This window comes from Delphinapterus leucas, chromosome 10, assembly GCF_059928025.1.
Source record: "Delphinapterus leucas isolate spDelLeu-1000000601 "Yukka" chromosome 10, BTC_Dleu_Yukka2, whole genome shotgun sequence".
Lineage (NCBI taxonomy): Eukaryota > Metazoa > Chordata > Mammalia > Artiodactyla > Monodontidae > Delphinapterus > Delphinapterus leucas.
In genome coordinates this window covers 13246994-13268833 of record NC_143138.1, presented here as the reverse complement: position 1 = coordinate 13268833, position 21840 = coordinate 13246994, and the positions used below count along the sequence as shown (strand labels likewise).

Below are 21840 nucleotides of genomic sequence, written 5' to 3'. Positions count from 1 at the left end.
AATAGCTGATCGCTTAATTTTTCTGACAGTAATTTCTTGTTTCTAAATGACAAGAGAAAAGGTTACGGATCCTTAACTGCAAACACTTTTCTGTCAATAACACGTTGCAAATGTAGGTAGCCTTTATTCCTGATCAGTGAAAAACTAACTCAGATATAACTGATTCACTGTGTTATAAAGCAGAAACTAACTCACCACTGTAAAGCAATTATACTCCAGTAAAGATGTTAAAAAAATAATTTTATCATGTGGGCTTTTGAAGCATACTTGAGATCTCAGTGTGCTGAATACAAACTATGGTGAAGTGAATACAGTTTCCTGAACAGGAGAAGAGTCTGGAGGTGAATTTGCAAGACTGGTCATTTGTCCTCTGACGGACAGGGACCAATAAGGGCAATGGAAAGCGGGGTCCTGGACAAGCAAGCATGGCAGCTGTCCGACTTCCCGGGGGTTCAAGACTGTTGTTAAACGGGGAGTGTTCAAATTATTTTACTCACCAACTTATAAAAAACAGAAACAGAAATGTGTTATGACTGGCTTTAAGGATGAGAATCCCTAAACACATAACAGGGAAACTCAACAATGTTACATCGAGAATGACACTGTGGGGCTTCCCCGGTGGCGCAGTGGCTGGGAGTCCGCCTGCCGATGCAGGGGACGTGGGTTCGTGCCCCGGTCCGGGAGGATCCCGCATGCCGCGGGGCGGCTGGGCCCGTGGGCCGTGGCCGCTGGGCCTGCGCATCCAGGGCCTGTGCTCCACGGCGGGAGGGGCCGCGGCAGTGAGAGGCCCGCGTACCGCAAAAAACAAAAGCAAAAACAAAAAAAAAAGAATGATACTGTGGGAGCAGATTTAGTTACATGAAAAGATATTGTACTTCTGAGTGAAAAAAGCAAGTTACAAAACAGTTTATGTTGTATGAGTCCATTTATGCGAGGAAAAAAGCTACAGTACCTGCAAAATGTTCCCAGTAGTTTTCTTGGTAGGAGGGGAAAATGTTGGATTCTTGGTGTTTTTTGATTCTTATGTTTTTCAGTGCATATTTCCTATAACATATTACTTACGGGCTTTAGAAAAATAAAAACAACGAGGTGGCTATTATTTTTAAGAAGCAAATACAAGTGACACAGAGAGACCATAAGGGTCATCTCCCACTGTTTATTTTAAAATAATGCCCTTTATCGATCTCTTGAGACAAAAATTCCACCGTCCTATAGGAAGGCGCTGTATACACAGGTTATATGGGTGCAAAAGTGATCTATCTGCTGACACACCGTAGCATTATATATCTTTAGAATGCAGCATTTACTGTATAATTACTCCTTCAAATATGAGCTATTTACTGATAATGAAATAACAAAGACAGAAATAGGCACAGTCATAAATTACTGGTAGCCACTATACCAACACCCTATAATAAATTCTATTTTTGTCCTTGTGATTGTAAAATTTCTTTTGTTAACATAAGAATCTTACATTGTGTATCTTTTAAATATATGTGAAATATTTTTAAATACATCTTTTAAATATTATTTTAAATAAATATGTTATCCGTAAGTTTTTTCCCCCAGAAAAACTGGGGGATTTTTACTAGATATCAAAGTACCTTTTATTAGACACAGCAAGGCCATCTTTCACAAGGAGATCAATACAGGCATGTTTTCAGCCGCCCTCAATTAAAATGCTTACAAAGATGTCTATCTAATCCCTTCTTCTGACTCATAACTTTCCTGAAGGTTGTGGTTTGGTTTTAATTGAAGTACGCTGGTGATGTTCAAAATTTTGTTTTAAGAATGAGAAAACCAATTATGTTATTTCAATAGATAAAATTAACATTATTCCCAGAGGAAATATTTTAGAAATCTCAATCCTTTAACGTTCAGTGTGAATCATCTTTAAAAAAGAAAGAAAGTTGATCATGGAAAAAAGTCACATTTACATTTGAAGTTGTTGGTTTTGTTTTGTTTTGTTTGTTCGTTTTTTAAATTTTGCAGAGATGGGGTTAATGGCTCATTAGAGGCAGAGTGGATTCAAAAACAAGCCCCCTGCCCAGTTGATGCTAGTGGCTCTGGGAATGTGGGAAGTGCCTACAGTCTCTGAGCCTCCTCTTCACCCCTAAACCCTGAGAAAGTTTTACGAGTAGTAACACGCCTAGAGTTTTGGGGCAGTTCCCAGAATCCAGGTAACTCATCGTCCCTCCATCCTGTTAAAATGGATGGTCTTGCTAAGAAAATATATGGCTTACCGTTTAGGGTGTGTTACTACTTGGCAAGTTTCACTCTATATATATAGAGAGAGGTTTTCAAGCCAGGGTATCAGTGATAATGCTCACATCTATATTGTATATATTTTAACTCAATAAACATGTCTTCCAAGCCACTATAAATAGCATAGGCAAGAGCATGAGATTTCAAGAGAAAGTGTTATTTGGGTATTTAGCAAGTTTGAGGATTGATTTAACTTACAAGAATTGCTAAAATTTGAACTGAATGTACTTTTGGTCATTTAAATTTTATTATTTGCAGAGATCTGAATGATAGTCCAACTTTTCCTAAGTGTCCCAGTACAATCATTCTGTACTAGTAAATCACCTGCTGATCTAATATTTCGTAAGATTGGCACATGCCACCACGAGATCATCTCCACAGAAAAAGCAACGGACAGACGAAAAACATCATGTTGTCCACGTAGGATTTTATATAAATAATATGCTATAAATATTGCGGCATATTCTAGTTTGCACAGTAGTTTTAAACATTATTTCATTTGGTATAACTCCGGGAAAATGGCGATCCCAAATTAACATATACAGTATGTCCCCTACATATGAACGAGTTCTGTTCCGAGAGCGCATTGGTAAGTCCACTTTGTTCGCAAGTCCAACAAAGTTAGCCTAGGTACCCAACTAACACAATTGGCTAAACAGTACTGTACTGTACTAGGTTTATAATACTTTTCACACAAGTAATCCATAAAAAACAAACAAAAAGTAAAGAAAGCATTTTTAATCTTACAGTACAGTACCTTGAGAAGTACAGTCCAACAGCTGGCATACAGGGGCTGGCACTGAGTGAACAGGCAAGAAGAGTGACCGACTGGAGGAGGGAGAGGAGGTGGGAGACGGTAGAGTTGAAGGATCGTCGGCAACAGGAGACGGAGGGCAAGCTGCAATGTCACTCACGCCTGACACTGATGGAACGCATGTTCACATCTTCGAAAGCTCTCAACTAGAAGGTTCGTATGCAGTGGACATACTGTAAGGTAAAAGAGGTCCAGGGAGCCTAAAGGACTTTCCAAGGTACCGCTGTAAGAAGTAGACTGGTTCTTCAAGGTTTTGGTTCTGGAATGAGTTAGGAAAGAAGCCCCCTCCACCACCACCATCATCATATCTCACTGCTGCAGGAGTTCTCAGTCCTACAAGCTATAGGAAGATGAGGTGTCCATTTGCAACATCCCAAAGGGAATGTACAAACAGGAGGTGCCCAGTGATCTTCTGCTCAAATCAGCACTGCCATGGGTTCCCAGGGAAACAAGCCATCTCCTGGGGCTGTCCTCCAGCTTCTGGAGGATATATGGGTATACTGATTTATCCACAGAAGAAACATCTACACACCATGTATCATGTGCCATTCACTTTCCAAGGTACAAAACTGCAACCGTGATCAAGACAGACCCATCCTCCGTCCTGTTAGAACTGACACATCTAGCGATAAAGATGGACACGCACCCGGTAATTCCAAAAGAGGGTGGCAAGTGCGACACTGAGTAATCCGGGCTGCCAAAAGGCAACTATGAGAGAGGGCCACCAACCCAGACCAGGGGCTTCAGAGAAAGTGCTGTCTGAGTGGAGACGTGAAAAACAAGAAGGCATCAGGCAAGTAAAGCAGTGAGACGGGGAGAGGGGAAGGAGGGAACAGCATGTGCAAAGACGCAGAGGCTAGGGAATGTGCTGAGTGTGACAAGCTAGAAGGTCAGCAGGAGTGAGTTATGAAAGCTGAGAGTCTTACCAGTCAGAAGGCGGAGGCTGGACTTTACCTTGACCATAAAAGGGAGCCAACAAAGGGTTTCAGCAGAAGACCATTGAATAGGGACTTCCCTGGTGGTCCAGCAGTTAAGACTCTGCGTTCCCAATGCAGGGGGCCTGGGGTTCAATCCCTGGTCAGGGAACTAGATTCCACATGCCACAGTGAAGATCCCGCATGCCACAACTAAGACCCGGCGCAGCCAAATAAAGAAATAAATATCAAAAAATAAAAAAGAAGACTGTTGGATAAATACTAAGAAGACTGTTGTAGTCATATAACTGAAAAATGGTCGGGTGGTCTGAACAGGTAATGACAGGGGAAAGTATGAAAAGGGATGCAAGAGATCTTCACAGAATGTAGACTCATAAGACCTGATAACTTTTTCATTTTTCATATGAAGAAAACTCCATACTTCATTTAATTCTGAGAAGTGGATTTTGCTTCCTTAGGCTATATGGATGAAGCTATAATTCAACCAACTTCAGGATATTGCTTTAATCACAACACAACACAAAGAGAATTAGAAAAAAAACACACCTAAACATAGAGCATAAAAAGCATACAGATCATTAAAATACTTAACACAAATCCATACAATTTGTCTTAAAGGACCCTCAGAGGGCAGACACAGCCAAGAGACAGGAACCAAAAAGAAGGATTTCATTTGGCACGAATACATTAATGGAAGCTGAAAGGTGCTCATAAATGGAAGACATTTTCACATGTTGGAAGCCACATTGAAGGAGAATGACAACTTTATAAAACCAAAGCTAGTCAAATCTTCCTCTTCTTCTTTTTAAGCTAACATAGTCATTTGGTTTACTCAGCTAATCTCCAGCCCAGGCAGCTCTCACAATCATTCCTAAACCCAAGGCACATCCCAGTGGGTCAAACAAAGAAAACATGAGACATACTAAGAAAGTCACACCTGGGGGAAAGGATGCCTTTTCACGAAATTCACATAAAACGGCTCATTAGAATACGTCATCTGCTTGGTTGTAAGACATGTCTGACTCCACGACCCCGATACCTTCGTACCTGTAGTTTCTATCATTTTATCATTTCAACAGCTTTCCTTCCGGCAGGTCAGAGGGTTCAAACGCGGCACAACTCACAGTTTTAAGTCCTTCTGCAAACGGAGCCTCCTTCCCACCTGCTTCAGCTGAATCTGAATGATGGGCTGGGGGCAGAAGTCGGTCACTCCGCAGCCTTTTTCTTATTTCTTCTTCTTTAGTCTGAAAAGCAGTATTAAAGAGTGAAAACGAGTCCGAGTGACTTTCTCCAAGTTCTCATAACTGCCTGTAATGAACATTCCTGGCTTCCCTATTTCATTATGCAATCATTCGACAAGCAGAGGTTGAGGAATTACTGTTGAAGAAGACAGAGCCAGCCGCCAGCCCCCACCCCATACCCTCCAGACACCCTCCAGACATACCCTCACAGGGCTATGGTCTGTCCTTGCTCTCTGAGAGGCCAAGTAGAGACACCGAAGTAAAGGGTGTCAGACCAGAGCAGTGAAGGCTGGTTCCGGCAGAAGGGCAGACAGAGGGTTTATGGGCACCACGTGTGTGTCAATGTTGCAGAAGTTGTCTGAGGGTCTGCATGGCCTCCTCTCATCTCCCATCCTCCACCTGGGACCTCCTGCCACCCCTGGCCCCAACTGAAGTTTCTCTTTTTTTTAATAGGAAAAAAACACCATACTTAATTCTCAGAAGTGGATATTGCTTCCTTAGGCTACAGGGATGAAACTGTAATTCAACCAACTTCAAGATAGTGCTGCATTTCTTCACCACACAAAGAGAACTTAAAAAAACTAAACATACAGCATAGGAAGCATAGAGATCACTAAAAGAATTAATACAATCCACGCAATCGGTCTTTAAGCTGGCGACTGGAGAGGATGCGCGCGTTTCAGAGGCAGCGCCCCTCACGCGAGACCTGGGCTACCTTCCTGCACTCCTCCACTGCCTGCATCTCCTCTTCTATGTCCTTCATCAGGAAATCTTTTATTTCCTTTTTAAGTTTTTTCAGCCTGGCTGGTGGCTTTCTCAGCAGCTTCTCAGTCATGCTTACGTGCAGAAAGACACTTTTTAAAATGCAGAAACAAATGTATTTATTAGCAGAGGAGAAAGATAAGAGAGAGAATAAACATTGTTTAAGGTTTTAGTCCTAAAAATCTAAACAGATTTTTGGATAGATTTGTAAAAATAATTACGTGAAAACTGGTAACAGCTGAACTCATCCCTAAAGACTTTATGCCTGGTAACAACAGAACTAATTCCTAAAGAAAAAATATCTATTAGATGTCTAGGAAAAAACAGGCTATTATCAAAAAACATGAAAGAAACATGCAGTGATGGAGGAGGGCTCTTGAGAAGTAAAAAAAAAACCTGGAGAACAAATAAAAGATGGGAAAAGGTGGCGAATGAATGATGCATTTGTATTTCAAGGTAAAAAGTTAAACCCCATGATTTTATAATATTCCATAAGCTACAAATGACTTTCATTTGGGGTCGAAATTAGTTTTAGGACTTTTGGTCTGGTGAAAGAGAGAATTAACACTGGTCTTTGCTGTCAGTACTTTACAAATGTTTTCATGACAATAGAAAAAAACCCATACTATTTCCTGACTGACTACCGTTTATATGTTTAGAGCAGTGCTAATGACTTTGATTATAATTTCTAGTTATTAAAAAAGGTTAAACTGTTGTAAAGGGTTTATAAAGTTTAATTTTTTTAAATTGGTTTTTAAAAATAATATACCTTGGTTATAAAAAAATTCAAATGATACAGAAATAGTCCCCTAATTCTCTGTTTAACCAGCTGGCCCCCAATCCCACTCATCAGCACGAACCGTTTTCAAGAGTTTGGTGTGTGTCCTTCCAGACATTCTCTGTGCACATATATCTACATACACATATATTAACAGTGCATCTGTCATGTTCAACCAATCAATGGGATTATACCATATACACTGTTTTGCAATTTACTTTCTTCATTTAATATGGACATCTTTCCAGGTCAGTATATAAAGTATATATAAAGAGTTATTAAACTGACTTAATGAACACCAAGCCTTCATTATAAAATGAACCAAAACAGGCAGACCTCATTTTATTGTGCTTCACAGATATTTTGGTTTTCTTTTTTTTTACAAATTAAAGATCTGTGGCAACCCTGCGTCGACCAAGTTGCAGGTTGGCGCCATTTTTCCAACAGTGTTTGCTCACTTTATGTCTCTGTGTCACATTTTGGTAATTCCTGCAGTATTTCAAATTTTTTCATTATTATTATATTTGTTATGGTGATCAGTGATCTTTGATGCTACTACTGCAAACCGATAATGACTCGATGAAGGCTCAGATGATGGTTAGCATTTTTTAGCAAAATAAGTATTTTTAAATTAAGATCTGAACATTGTTTTATTAGACATAATACTATTGGACACTTAACAGGCTACACTATAGTGTAAACATACCTTCTATATGCGCTGGGAAACCAAAAAATTCGTGTGACTCGATTTATTGTGATATTTGCTTTATTGCAGTGGCCTGGAACCGAACCCACAATATCTCCAACTAGGTACTCCTGTATTATTCTAGATAATTTCTCTAAAGACTTTTAAAGACAAAGGAGCTATTGATATCCATTGTCATATTGAAAAGACGGTCTCTTCAGATTGCAATACTGTAGTTACTGAGAAAGTAAATCACACAAAGACAGACAGGTCAGCATAGCAGGAAAGGGTACCAGATCCAGACACATACAGCCGTGGGTTTGAATCCTGGCTTGGTCACGGTGTGGCTTTGCATGAATTCTTAAACTCCGTAAGCCTTCCCTTCCTCATTTATAAAATAGGTTTTATTTCACAGGATTCTTTTTAGAAAAAAAAGAGGAAAATCTTTGCCAACTTGGTCTAGCAGGCAGATCACTTCTCTGGTTGAGGCACTGACTGGTGCATCTCTCCTGCCACGTCTGGCACAGAGAAGCGAGGCCCAGCCACCAGTGGTCAGAACAGAGCAGGTAGTGGGATGGGCCATGACCCTGGATCAGTCAGGGGAGGAGTGGTGCCTGCCGAATGGCGTACCAGGGTCGGCCGAGACGCAGCCCCTAGGGATTTCCAGGTGGTAGTGCGAACTCTTCGGGCAAAGGAGGGTGGGCAGGAGGGCGCCCAGCCCATAGTCAAGGAGTACTGGGATGTACAGCCAGTAGGACAGTGGGAAGAGGCAGAAGAAGAGGAGGAGAGAGTTGGACAAGGAGAAGGAGAGATGAGGGAGAGGATGGACCAAGAGGAAGAGGGGGACGATCCTCCTGAGGGCAGGGTACTAGATTCTGCTGCTGATTTTCAATTGGGATACTTTTTCCGCCAACTTATGATCCCAAAGTCTGTATGGTTCTAAAGAAAGAGAGTGAATATCAATATGAAAACGCTGATGACGAGGATGGGAATGAAAAACCAGAAGAAGGACTCAAAATAGATACGGTCTCAACAGAGGGCAGCTCTGGAGAACACAGTTGGAAGGCATAAAAGAAATGGACGGCAAAAGAAAGATGCATTTGCTCTTCATGGATATTCTAGTCTTCATTAGCCCAAAATACCAATTTTGTTTCAAAGTTCAACACCCCAAAATGATATTAACTGACATCTGACTTTACTCTTACCTTTTAGAGATAACAGTATTGTTCACATTGAAAATAAAAGCTTGTCTGAAATGAAAAAAATAAAGAGGAAAGTATACAGTAGTCACTCAATAAATGGTAATTACTTATTCAGTGAAAGCAGTGACCTTTTTCAATGACAGCACACAGAATCACAACCAAATACAGTTTTTGTAATGAAGGGGAGAAATGAGACTCAGAATCACAGGGGCCAGCAGGCAGGAGGCCTGGGCTCTGTTTAACCCCGGGTCTACTGCTAATACCCACTGTGTGACCTGACACAAAGCACTTCTCTTTGGACTCACTTTTCTCAAAATTATACCATATAACGCTCCTCTGCAACTTGCTGAGGATGGCTAGGGTTCCTTCCAGCTTTAAAACCTATGATCCTTGGAAAGAATCCTTCTAAAGGATAAACATTTATTAAAGTTCTGGTTCAGTTGCAGCCTTCAGACACTTTTATGTGATGAGAAATTTTTCACTACAGGAAAACTGGGAGATGTTTGTCAAAGCAAGTTCCCCCTCCCCCATCCTTGTGTCATCTTTTATGACAATTGGCTTTTAGGCTCCCTGCTGACAAAAGCCATCTGCTAAAAAGACAGGACATGCTTGCTCTGGAGGCTCAACTAGAGATACTGTGAAATTAGGATGAAACAGTTTTTGGGGGAAGTTCACTCATAGACGGCTAACAGAGAATGGAATAGTCATCTAAGATCCAATAAAGCAAGTCTCCCTCAGGCTTACACAGGAGTCTCAGCCTTGATTTAAATCATGAGATCAACAGTTTCAAGAGAGCTTGGGCTTTCTGGTTTGGCTGACCTCTTCCTGTGGCTTTATCCCAAAATGATGCATAAGAAATCATGTACTTCCTTTCCCTTGTGGAAGTTAATCCTACCTGTGTAGCCCTTGTCCTTTCTTGAGTTTGACACTTTAAAGAAAAGCACTGAAAGACCTGAGGAAAGCTATCTGTATTCTTTACCACTGGATTTTATAAAGGCAGGAGTTACCAATTGTTGGCACTTAGAAAATGATAGCATTATATGATCACATTATACGTAGAGAGGTACTACCCATAGAAACTCTAAAAAAAAAAATTAACTTTAAAACCTATAGAAGTTACTAGTTCAATTATTCTCTTTAAGAACACCAGCAGGGGATGGAACCAAAGATGCTGCGATAAGAAGGGGATCTCGTTTCTAGCCAACCTGCTTGTGTACATTACTTCTTGCATCTGCTGTGTCTTCCTCAGAGCTTTCCTAGTTAATTATTGACCGACAGATAAACCTACCCTGGCTATGTTCTCTTAATAGGACTCTTGTGCATAGAATAAGCCGAAGTTTCTCACAACAGATCTGTCACTCCTGCTCTGCCACTGTCAAGACCTCCTAAGATGGTCACTCTGAGCGTTAACTGCCATTCTTTTGTCTTTACCCTGGTCAACTTCCTCCTCCTTAAAAGACTCCCCATGAGGTTCAGCAATAATTTTACAGACTCTGATCCATTGTCAACAAACTCCCTAACTGCACTGAAGGTTATCAAGGACAGAGGTTGCCTGGAAAAGGGAATCAACTTGGACTAGAGACAGAAGGGATCAATAGAGGATTGAGAGTCTTGTGTAGGGAAACCCAGAACGGGAGAAACGAGTTTGGATGAAAAACACCTAAAGTGGATAATACCTATGTGGATAAATGAGAGCCACTCCCATCTCTTTAAAGAGATCTGTACCAATCCATACATGTATTTACATGTGGATATAAAACTAATATACATTTATAATACAGCCACTGGAGTCTCAGTAGAATGTTTTAAAATATACTGGAAGATTCACTTAGTCTGGTAATTTATCTCCTTAACATCGTATTACTTACATATCATTATAATTCTTTCTGAGTGAGCGTAACATCTATTAGCGTGAATGTGCTTGCAGGCGGGTTACCCAGAGGGGCTACGGAATGGCTGTAGCACTGGCTAAAAAGCTGATGACGAAAAAAATTAAGAAAAAAGACGACAGGGGGCCCTGTGGACACAGATACTGCTGTGGATTTCTAGGAAGAGACTAGCTCATAGGGGAGTCCCCTTTTCAGCATCCTTTATTATATTTCACTCTAAATGATAACTGAATTAAAGATAACAACCTGGCTAAGACAGGGACAGATCTATGTCTAAAATTCCCTTGTATTTATATATAATATTGGTCTACAGAAGGAGCCTTCTTTTTAAGTATTCTCACGTTCATTGTTCTGTTTTTTTCTCATAATATTTCACTCTAAGTTTTGTTTAAAGCAATGAAGAAATGGTGTTCACATGTCTGATTGGATACATCGTATTGTAGTATCTGCTGCCATTAACATCCCTTTTTTTGACTATCCCCTTTTTGTTTCCTTTGGCTCTTTGTTTCTTAGTTAAAAGTATTAACTGTCTCATAATATTTTCATTTTCAGTCCTTCAATATTCATTCTCATCTTTTTGTACTGGCCTCAGAACTTTCCCCTGAATATCCAAGACATCTGGTGTCTGACACACATGTTCTCAGCTACACCTGGATTGAAAGAGACTTTACCTGTGACACCGAGCAATTATCTCTCTTCATTTCCATACGCTTCCTGGGTATCATCTCAGTCCTATAGTGAACACATGTTCTATTTTCAGGAATATTTTAGGACTCTCTTTCACAGTGAATGGGGGATTTCAGTTTCGAAAGCTTTAACCCTCCCCAGCTGGATAATGGATTTGAGGGCTTGGTGTACATTTTTATTGAAACTTCATGGCAGCGGTTCTCAGCCTGGGCTGCCCACTGGAATCACCTGGGAGCTTTCAAAAGCACCACATTCTGGGCCCACCCCAAGCCATTTGTCCCAGGAGTTTTGAAAGTTTCCTGGGTGATGCAAATGTACAGGTTAAGGACTGCACTAGGCAATAAGATGCACAGCTGTGCATTACAGCTCCGGCCTGTTGCAAGTCTGGCTTTTGTTGGCCATCTTGGCCCAATTCCAAAGCAAAAAAATAATAATAATAACTGTGTTATTCTTATTTTTTTTTTTTTTTTTTTTGCGGTAGGCGGGCCACTCACTGCTGTGGCCTCTCCCGTTGCGGAGCACAGGCTCCGGACGCGCAGGATCAGCGGCCATGGCTCACGGGCCCAGCCGCTCCGCGGCATGTGGTATCTTCCCAGACTGGGACACAAACCCGTGTCCCCTGCATTGGCAGGCGGACTCTCAACCACAGCGCCACCAGGGAAGCCCAACTGTGTTATTCTTGCCTACCTTTGCAGTCCTGTCACATTTAAATCCTTCTGAGAATACTCCACCAACGCCCGACAACCATTCTATTTCTACGTAATACGAATAGGATCACAGTCTTCATCTTTGGCTCTCTTAATGATGTTACTGAAAGTCAAGCCTGTAGTTTTCATTTCTTAATAGATACGTTTCCTTCACAATGTAGCTTATATTAATTAACCTTGCTGGTGCCCTTGCAAGGTCCGAGTCTGAAGTCATTCATCTCTGGCACTGGAATCACTGAAAAATGTTTTAATGTTACTCCCACTGATGTGAGCATCAAGAGTCCATAGCATCTCTCTTCAGAAGGCTTGCTTAGCTACTGTATGTTCCCACAATCTATCCTCCTCCAGATGGCTCTCCTGTTTATTTTTTTTGAATTTTTGAATTTTATTTTATTTATTATTTTATACAGCAGGTTCTTATTAGTCATCAATTTTATACACATCAGTGTATACATGTCAAGCCCAATCTCCCAATTCATCACACACCCCCACCCCCCGCCGCTTTCCCCCGTTGGTGTCGATACATTTGTTCTCTACATCCATGTCTCAATTTCTGCTCTGCAAACCAGTTCATCTGTACCATTTTTCTAGGTTCCACATATATGCGTTAATATATATTTGTTTTTCTCTTTCTGACTTACTTCACTCTGTATGACAGTCTCTAGATTCATCCAAGTCTCTACAAATAACTCAATTTCATTCCTTTTTATGGCTGAGTAATATTCCATTGTATATATGTATAACATCTTCTTTATCTATTCGTCTGTCGATGGGCATTTAGGTTGCTTCCATGACCTGGCTATTCTAAATAGTGCTGCAATGAATATTGGGGCACATATGTCTTTTTTTTTTTTTTTTTTTTTGCGGTATGCGGGCCTCTCACTGTTGTGGCCTCTCCCATTGCGGAGCACAGGCTCTGGACGCACAGGCTCAGTGGCCATGGCTCACGGGCCCAGACACTCCGCGGCATGTGGGATCTTCCTGGACCAGGCCACGAACCCGTGTCCCCTGCGTCGGCAGGCAGACTCTCAACCACTGTGCCACCAGGGAAGCCCCACATGTGTCTTTTTGCATTATGGTTTTCTCTGGGTATATGCCCAGCAGTGGGGTTCCTGGGTCATATGGTAATTCTATTTTTAGTTTTTTAAGGAACCTCCATACTGTTCTCCATAGTGGCTCTATCAATTTACATTCCCACCAACAGTGCAAGAGGGTTCCCTTTTCTCCACACCCTCTCCAGCATTTGTTGTTTGTAGATTTTCTGATGGTGCCCATTCTAACTGGTGTGAGGTGATACCTCATTGTAGTTTTGATTTGCATTTCTCTAATAATTAGTGATGTTGAGCAGCTTTTTATGTGCTTCTTGGCCATTTGTACGTCTTCATTGGAGAAATGTCTATTTAGGTCTTCTGCCCATTTTTGGATTGGGTAGTTTTTTTAATATTGAGCTGCATGAGCTGTTTATATATTTTGGAGATTAATCCTTTGTCCGTTGATTTGTTTGCAAATATCTCCTCCCATTCTGAGGGTTGTCTTTTTGTCTTGTTCGTAGTTTCCTTTGCTTTGCAAAAGCTTTTAAGTTTCATTAGGTCCCATTTGTTTATTTTTGTTTTTATTTCCATTACTCTAGGAGGTGGATCAAAAAAGATCTTGCTGTGATTTATGTCAAAGAGTGTTCTTCCTATGTTTTCCTCTAAGAGATTTATAGTGTCCAGTCTTACATTTAGGTCTCTAATCTATTTTGAGTTTATTTTTGTGTATGGTGTTAGGGAGTGTTCTAATTTCATTCTTGTACATGTAGCTGTCCAGTTTTCCCAGCACCACTTATTGAAGAGACTGTCTTTTCTCCATTGTATACCCTTGCCTCCTTTGTCATAGATTAGTTGACCATAGGTGCGTGGGTTTATCTCTAGGCTTTCTATCCTGTTCCATTGACCTATATTTCTGTTTTTGTGCCAGTACCATATTGTCTTGATTACTGTAGCTTTGTAGTGTAGTCTGAAGTCAGGGAGTCTGATTCTTCCAGTTCCGTTTTTTTTCCCTCAAGGCTGCTTTGGCTATTTGGGGTCTTTTGTGTCTCCATACAAATTTTAAGATTTTTTGTTCTCATTCTGTAAAAAATACCATTGGTAATTTGACAGGGATTGCACTGAATCTGTAGATTGCTTTGGGTAGTATAGTCACTTTCACAATATTGATTCTTCTAATCCAAGAACATGGTATGTCTCTGCATCCATTTGTATCGTCTTTAATTACTTTCATCAGTGTCTTACAGTTTTCTGACTACAGGTCTTTTACCTCCCTAGGTAGGTTTATTGTTAGGTACTTTATTCTTCTTGCTGCAATCGTAAATGGGAGTGTTTCCTTAATTTCTCTTTCAGGTTTTTCATCATTAGTGTATAGGAATGCAAGATATTTCTGTGCATTAATTTTGTATCCTGCAATTTTACCAAATTCATTGATTAGCTCTAGTAGTTTTCTGGTGGCATCTTTAGGATTCTCTATATATACTATCTTGTTATCTGCAAACAGTAACAGTTTTACTCCTTCTGTTCCAATTTGTATTCCTTTTATTTCTTTTTCTTCTCTGATTGCTGTGGCTAGGACTTCCAAAACTATGTTGAATAATAGTGGTGAGAGTGGACATCCTTGTCTTGTTCCTGATCTTAGAGGAAATGCTTTCAGTTTTTCACCATTGAGAATGACGCTTGCTGTGGGTTTGTCGTATATGGCCTTTATTATGTTGCGGTAGGTTCCCTCCATGCCCACTTTCCGGAGAGTTTTTATCATAAACAGGTGTTGAATTTTGTCAAAAGCTTTTTCTGTATCTATTGAGATGATCATATGGTTTTTATTCTTCAATTTGTTAATATGGTGTATCACATTGATTGATATGCGTATATTGAAGAATCCTTGCATCCCTGGGATAAATCCCACTTGATCATGGTGTATAACCCTTTTAATGTGTTGTTGGATTCTGTTTGCTAGTATTTTGTTGAGGATTTCTGCATCTATATTCATCAGTGATATTGGTCTGTAATTTTCTTTTTTTGTAGTATCTTTGTCTGGTTTTGGTATCAGGGTGATGGCGGCCTCATAGAATGAGTTTGGGAGAGTTCCTGACTCTGCAATTTTTTGGAAGAGTTTGAGAAGGATGGGTGTTAGCTCTTCTCTAAATGTTTGGTAGAATTCACCTGTGAAGCCATCTGGTCCTGGACTTCTGTTTGTTGGAAGATTTTTAATCACAGTTTCAATTTCATTACTTGTGATTGGTCTGTTCGTATTTTCTATTTCTTCTTGGTTCAGTCTTGGAAGGTTATATCTTTCTAAGAATTTGTCCATTTCTTCCAGGTTGTCCATTTTATTGGTGTAGAGTTGCTTGTAGTAGTCTCTTAGGATGCTTTGTATTTCTGTGGTGTCTGTTGTAACTTCTCCTTTTTCATTTCTAATTTTATTGATTTGAGTCCTCTCCCTCTTTTTCTTGATGAGTCTGGCTAATGGTTTATTAATTTTTTTTATCTTCTCGAAGAACCAGCTTTTTTATTGATCTTTGCTATTGTTTTCTTTGTTTCTATTTCATCTATTTCTGCTCTGATGTTTATGATTTCTTTCCTTCTGCTAACTTTGGGTTTTGCTTGTTGTTCTTTCTCTAGTTCCTTCAGGTGTAAGGTTAGATTGTTTATTTGAGATTTTTCTTGTTTCTTGAGGGTAGGCTTTTATAGCTATAAACTTCCCTCTTAGAACTGCTTTTGCTGCATCCCACAGGTTTTGGATTGTCATGTTTTCATGGTCATTTGTCTCTAGGTATTTTTGATTTCCTCTTTGATTTCTTCAGTGATCTCTTGGTTATTTAGTAACGTATTGTTTAGCCTCCATGTGTTTGTGTTTTTTACGTTTTCTTCCCTGTAATTGATTTCTAATCTCATAGCATTGTGGTCAGAAAATATGCTTGATATGATTTCAATTTTCTTAAATTTACTGAGGCTTGATTTGTGACCCAAGATGTGATCTATCCTGGAGAATGTTCTATGCCCACTTGAGAAGAAAGTGTAATCTGCTGTTTTTGGATGGAATGTCCTATATATATCTATTAAATCTATCTGCTCTATTGTGTCATTTAAAGCTTGTGCTTCCTTATTAATTTTCTGTTTGGATGATCTGTCCATTGGTGTAAGTGAGATGTTAAAGTCCCCCACTATTACTGTGTTACTGTCGATTTCCTCTTTTAAAGCTGTTAGCAGTTGCCTTATGTATTGAGGTGCTCCTACATTGGGTGCATATATACTTATAATTGTCACATCTTCTTCTTGGATCGATCCCTTGATCATTATGTAGTGTCCTTCCTTGTCACTTGTAACATTCTTTATTTTAAAGTCTATTTTATCTGATACGAGTACTCCTACTCCAGCTTTCTTTTGATTTCCATTTGCATGGAATATCTTTTTCCAACCCCTCACTTTCAGTCTGTATGTGTCCTAGGTCTGAAGTGGGTCTCTTGTAGACAGCATACAGATGGGTCTTGTTTTTCTATCCACTCAGCGAGCCTCTGTGTTTTGGTTGGAGCATTTAATCCATTCACGTTTAAGGTGATTATCAATATGTATGTTCCTATGACCATTTTCTTAATTGTTTTGGGTTTGTTTTTGTAGGTCCTTTTCTTCTCTTGTGTTTTCCACTTCGAGAAGTTCCTTTAGCATTTGTCGTAGGGCTGGTTTGTTGTTGCTGAATTCTCTTAACTTTTGCTTGTCTGTAAAGCTTTTGATTTCTCCACAAATGTGAATGAGATCCTTGCCGGGTAGAGTGATCTTGGTTGTAGGTTCTTCCCTTTCATCGCCTTACATATGTCATGCCAGTCCCTTCTGGCTTGCAGAGTTTGTGCTGAGAAATCAACTGTTAACCTTATGGGAGTTCCCTTGTATGTTATTTGTCATTTTTGCCTTGCAGCTTTCAATAATTTTTCTTTGTCTTTAATTTTTGCCAAGTTCATTACTATGTGTCTCGGCGTGTTTCTCCTTGGGTTTATCCTGTATGGGACTCTCTGTGCTTCCTGGACTTGGGTGGCTATTTCCTTTCCCATGTGAGGGAAGTTTTCGACTATAATCTCTTCAAATATTTTCTCGGTCCTTTCTCTCTCTCTTCTCCTTCTGGGACCCCTATAATGTGAATGTTGTTGTGTTTAATGTTGTCCCAGAGGTCTCTTAGGCTGTCTTCATTTCTTTTCATTCTTTTTTTCTTTATTCTGTTCTGCAGCAGTGAATTCCACCATTCTGTCTTCCAGGTCACTTATCTGTTCTTCTGCCTCAGTTATTCTGCTATTGATTCCTTCTAGTGTAGTTTTCATTTCAGTTATCGTATTATTCATCTCTGTTTGTTTGTTCTTTAATTCTTCTAGGTCTTTGTTAAACATTTCTTGCATCTTCTTGATCTTTGCCTGCATTCTTTTTCCGAGGTCCTGGATCATCTTCACTATCATTATTCTGAATTCTTTTTCTGGAAGGCTGCCTATCTCGACTTCATTTAGTTGTTTTTCTGGGGTTGTATCTTGTTCCTTCATCTGGTACCTACCCCTCTGCCTTTTCATCTTGTCTATCTTTCTGTGGATGTGGTTTTTATTCCACAGGCTGTAGGACTGTAGTTCTTTTTGCTTCTGCTCTCTACCCTCTGGTGGATGAGGCTATCTAAGAGGCTTGAGACTCCTGTCTTTTCTTTCTTTTTTTTTTTTTTAATAAATTTATTTATTTATTTATTTAATTTATTTGGCTGCATAGGGTCTTCATTGCTGCACGCGGGCTTTCTCTTGTTGTGGCGAGTGGGGGCTACTCTTTGTTGTGGTGCGCAGGCTTCTCATTGCAGTGGCTTCTCTTGTGGAGCACGGGCTCTAGATGCGCAGGCTCAGCAGTTGTGGCTAACAGGCTCTAAAGTGCAGGCTCAGTAGTTGTGGCGCACGGGCTTAGTTGCTCCGAGGCATGTGGGATCTTCCCAGAACAGGGATTGAACCCGTGTCCCCTGCATTGGCAGGCGGATTCTTAACCACTGCACCACCAGGGAAGTTCCTGTCTTTTCTTTATGACCCACCTTTTATTTTCTGACCCCCAGCGATTCACCTACAGCAAGAAAAAAAAATCTCTCCTTGTCCTTTCCATATTAAAGATGCATCATTTTTTAGTACTTTGAAGTAAGATAAGGTACTCGAAAATGCCTTGCATCCTGATAGCTAGCCTTGTGCAAATGTAAATTGCCATTATGTTGGCATCAGTTTTTCCATTATGTGGTCCATTTTTACCTTCCCCCCAGTTCCTCTTATTATTGGCAGCCTGATAATATCATTTATAAGGCTTAACAAACTTCTTTCCTTGCCAAGTACTTTCTGCAGTACTTATTTTTCCTTCTTCAAAAGAAAATGCCACTTTGAATTTTATTTATGAGTTCTCAGCAGGTCCCACACACAGAGAAGGAAATTACCTTTATTGAAACACTAAGTGGCCTGGTCTAGGTGCAAACTTGATTTCACTAATGAATCTTTTTATTCCCTATTGACTGTTTTCCCTACAACACAGGGGACTGGCCACCACTAAGGTGCCTTTGATATAATTTCTGGTCTCAATTTCCACACTTCTGTATCTTTCTTTTCTTTCCTATTCATTTTCCCTTATGCCTCTTTTCTGTGTTATTTCTTCTTTTTATCTTCCTTCCTCTGTCTATGCTTTAGGATTACTGGTGCTGCTGGCAGTGGCTTAAAAAGAAACCCAAACCAATGAGAACTAAACAATGCAACAGCAAATCTGCCATCTTCTTCATAGGTTTACAAAGAAGTTATTAAAAAGTCAAGAACTCAAGACTTTGGCCACGACAAGTTAAAATCAGGCTACAAATAATGCTCACACTACAGAAAGACAATGATAGATCAGTCAAGATGAATCAAGAAAGAAAATTAAGGGTATAACAATTTTTATCATTGTATTTATTACCTCATGGTTGACCTCAGGGTGTGTATATAAAGGTATACATGTATCTATTTTAGCTTTGACATTTAGGCCTATTTCCTTATTGGATAAGTCAAGGTTCAGTTTTATATTCACATGCCTAGTACATAGGCAATGTTTAATAAAAACTGCTGAAAGAATGAAGGCATTTTATTCAATGGGGCTTATCATGTCTCAAATTTGGTAAAACCCAAGATATGTTTCATTGGATTCATTAATCATTAACAATCAGGCAATTCCTGAATCCGTAGAGAAGGATGGTGTGCAGAGGGGTGAGGGAGTTTATGGGAGAAAAAACTGGCTTAGATAAATGCCATAATCTGTACTGTGACACTAAGATGCATATTGGTGGAAAAAATAACTTGTGATCAGTCATATTCTGTTGCTATTTTAACTATAAGCTACTGTTAATTACAAAATTACTTGCCGTGACATCATATGATTCTCCATTTCTAAATACTTTGCTGTGGCTTTGTATTATTCCTTGAACAATTAACTCCTCTAGGATGTCTGATGACTTTTGTTGCTCTCGATTCTCTAAGGGTTGGGGTTTATGGATTAATCCACTGATCACTAGGTCTTCCAAAGGAAAAGAAAAAAGAAGAAAAGAAAAAAGAAATTTAAGCACGAAGATTTTATCAATCAAATGCTAAATACATGCCTTATAAATCATGCTAATTAACTCTTAGTCTCAACACTTGTACCTAAATATCTGTTTCTACTAAAAATCTTTACAATCCTTTGAACTTCAAATCCTTAATGTTCTTACAGAGGATACACATCTACATAATATACTGTTTACTTAGCAGGTCGAATATTAACATAACAAAAAGTCTTTGTGCTGCTATGTACTACTTTTTTGTTGTAACAACACTTACACACTTGGGTATGATTATACAGGTTCTGTGCAATAATTATGAAGCTAAACCATAGCCACGAATGAGATAGTCTTTCAGTGACTCTGAGTTGCAGTTTGGTTTCTATGCTTTGTATACAAAGGATAAACAGCGTGATGTTGCCAAGAGACTTCTAGTTCTGCAACCCTGAGTTTACAATTACGCCATCTGCTAAATCTACATAAGTAAAAGCATGCCTTTTTGAAAAGAGTCTTTGAACCAAATCAGAATTGGAGTCGAGTGGTAGCTAAATTTTTATTCTAAAAATGGCGCTGAAATAGTTTATAGGGGAGCACTAATGAGAGAGACCGCTCCCATTACAAATCACCCAATTATATAAATAAGCAAGCAAGCATCTGTTTTTACAACCTCATAAAATAAAGGTGCAATGAGGGGTCCTCAGAAATGAGCTCTCTTCTATTTTAAGAAGTCCATTTCATCCAGTGGATGGAATCTTTTTATGAAAATTTCTAAACCCACTGGTTAACAAAGACAGTTTTCATGAATTTGTAATGGGAAGACAGGAAAAACACACACACGCGCGCACACACACACACAAACCAGATGTCCCTCACTTCAGAATATTAACCTTCCTGGTATCAGAGACTTCTCTAATTGCCTGCTGCAATTAACCCCAACGAATTTCCTATAGTCTTATCACCTTTCCAATGCTATGTCTTCTACTCATACACGTGTTTGAAATAGAGTCAGTTCTCATTTTAAAGTGCTCTGTACAGATTTTGGTACAGAGTAGTAAAGCACGGGTTTCAAGGAGGTAAACTAGAAACTAAAAGAACATAAAAAAATCAATAAAGAAGAGGTGAATCCTCTTCAAGGAATTAGAATGAATTATTTGTTAGAAGCTGGGCTTATCTGCAAGGGTCAAAATAATAATAATAATGACCATTTATTGAGCACTCATGTGCCTGGCACTATATTAAGTACTTTATGTTCTTTGTAAGATCTAATTCAAACATAAATTCTGTGACAGAGGTGTTAGTATCTCTTCTTTTTTTTTTTTTTTTTTTTTGCGGTACGCGGGCCTCTCACTGCTGTGGCCTCTCCTGTTGCGGAGCACAGGCTCCAGACGCACAGGCTCAGCGGCCATGGCTCACGGGCCCAGCCGCTCCGCGGCATGTGGGATCCTCCCGGACTGGGGCACGAACCTGTGTCCCCTGCATCGGCAGGCGGACTCTCAACCACTGTGCCACCAGGGAAGCCCAGTATCTCTATTTTATACATAAACTATATGAGAGAGGCTAATTAACTTGCTCAAGGTGACACAAGTAGTAAGTGAATTAACTAGGATTTGAATCCAAGTCTATTTGACATTAGCATCCACGCTCTTCACCACCTCACTGTATTCCTTCCCAAATAGGTTATGTATCAATAAATGGCTCCCACTGTTCATGGTCCACTTCTCTCTCAGGATGTTCTTAAAAAGAATGTCATCGTTGACATCTGTCACTACCATAACAGAATTATTTTAACCATTTCTATCCATTCTTTTCTGAGTCTACCAAAGTACTTGGCTTGACATTTACAGCTCACTTATACAGAAATCCCTGGACTACATCAGTCATTTCAGCTAATATTCATGATTTCTTGGGACACTGAAGACTATTGGGGGAATGTTTAAAAATAACATTGTGCTTCTTTCTGATTATAAAAGAAATACATAGTTATCAGAGTAAACTTGGAATATATAAAAAAGAGTAAAGAGGAAAATTAAAATGTCCATACTCTTACCTTTCAGAGGTTGCCAGTTAACATATGAAATTTAATTTTTATAAATTTGACATCATACTGAACATCCAGTTTTATTTCTTATGTAGTTAATATTTACAGTAGCATCAGTTCATGCCATTAGAAATTTCATAAGCCTAAGTGTAAAAAGTGAAATTATGCAAGAAAACATGGGTGGATTTGTCTTTAATCTTGGTGTAGGGAAAGGCTTTCTAGCTATGTCTCAAAATCTAGGTTCAATGAAAGAAAG

General features: G+C 39.6%; 1 protein-coding gene and 1 pseudogene across 1 annotated transcript in view; one reads left to right on the top strand and one right to left on the bottom strand.

The window, feature by feature from the left end:
• Positions 1-4600: 4600 nt before the first annotated feature.
• The window catches only part of STMND1 (stathmin domain containing 1), a 32683-nt gene continuing 15443 nt past the window's right edge, over positions 4601-21840 (bottom strand). Inside the window, 4 exon segments of the mRNA XM_089918384.1 lie at positions 4601-5258; positions 5971-6091; positions 8675-8685; positions 19382-19527. Of these exon segments, the coding sequence (XP_089774510.1) occupies positions 4998-5258; positions 5971-6091; positions 8675-8685; positions 19382-19527 (539 nt within the window). The 3' untranslated portion in view covers positions 4601-4997.
• Positions 6449-9217, top strand: LOC149748140 (uncharacterized; annotated as a pseudogene).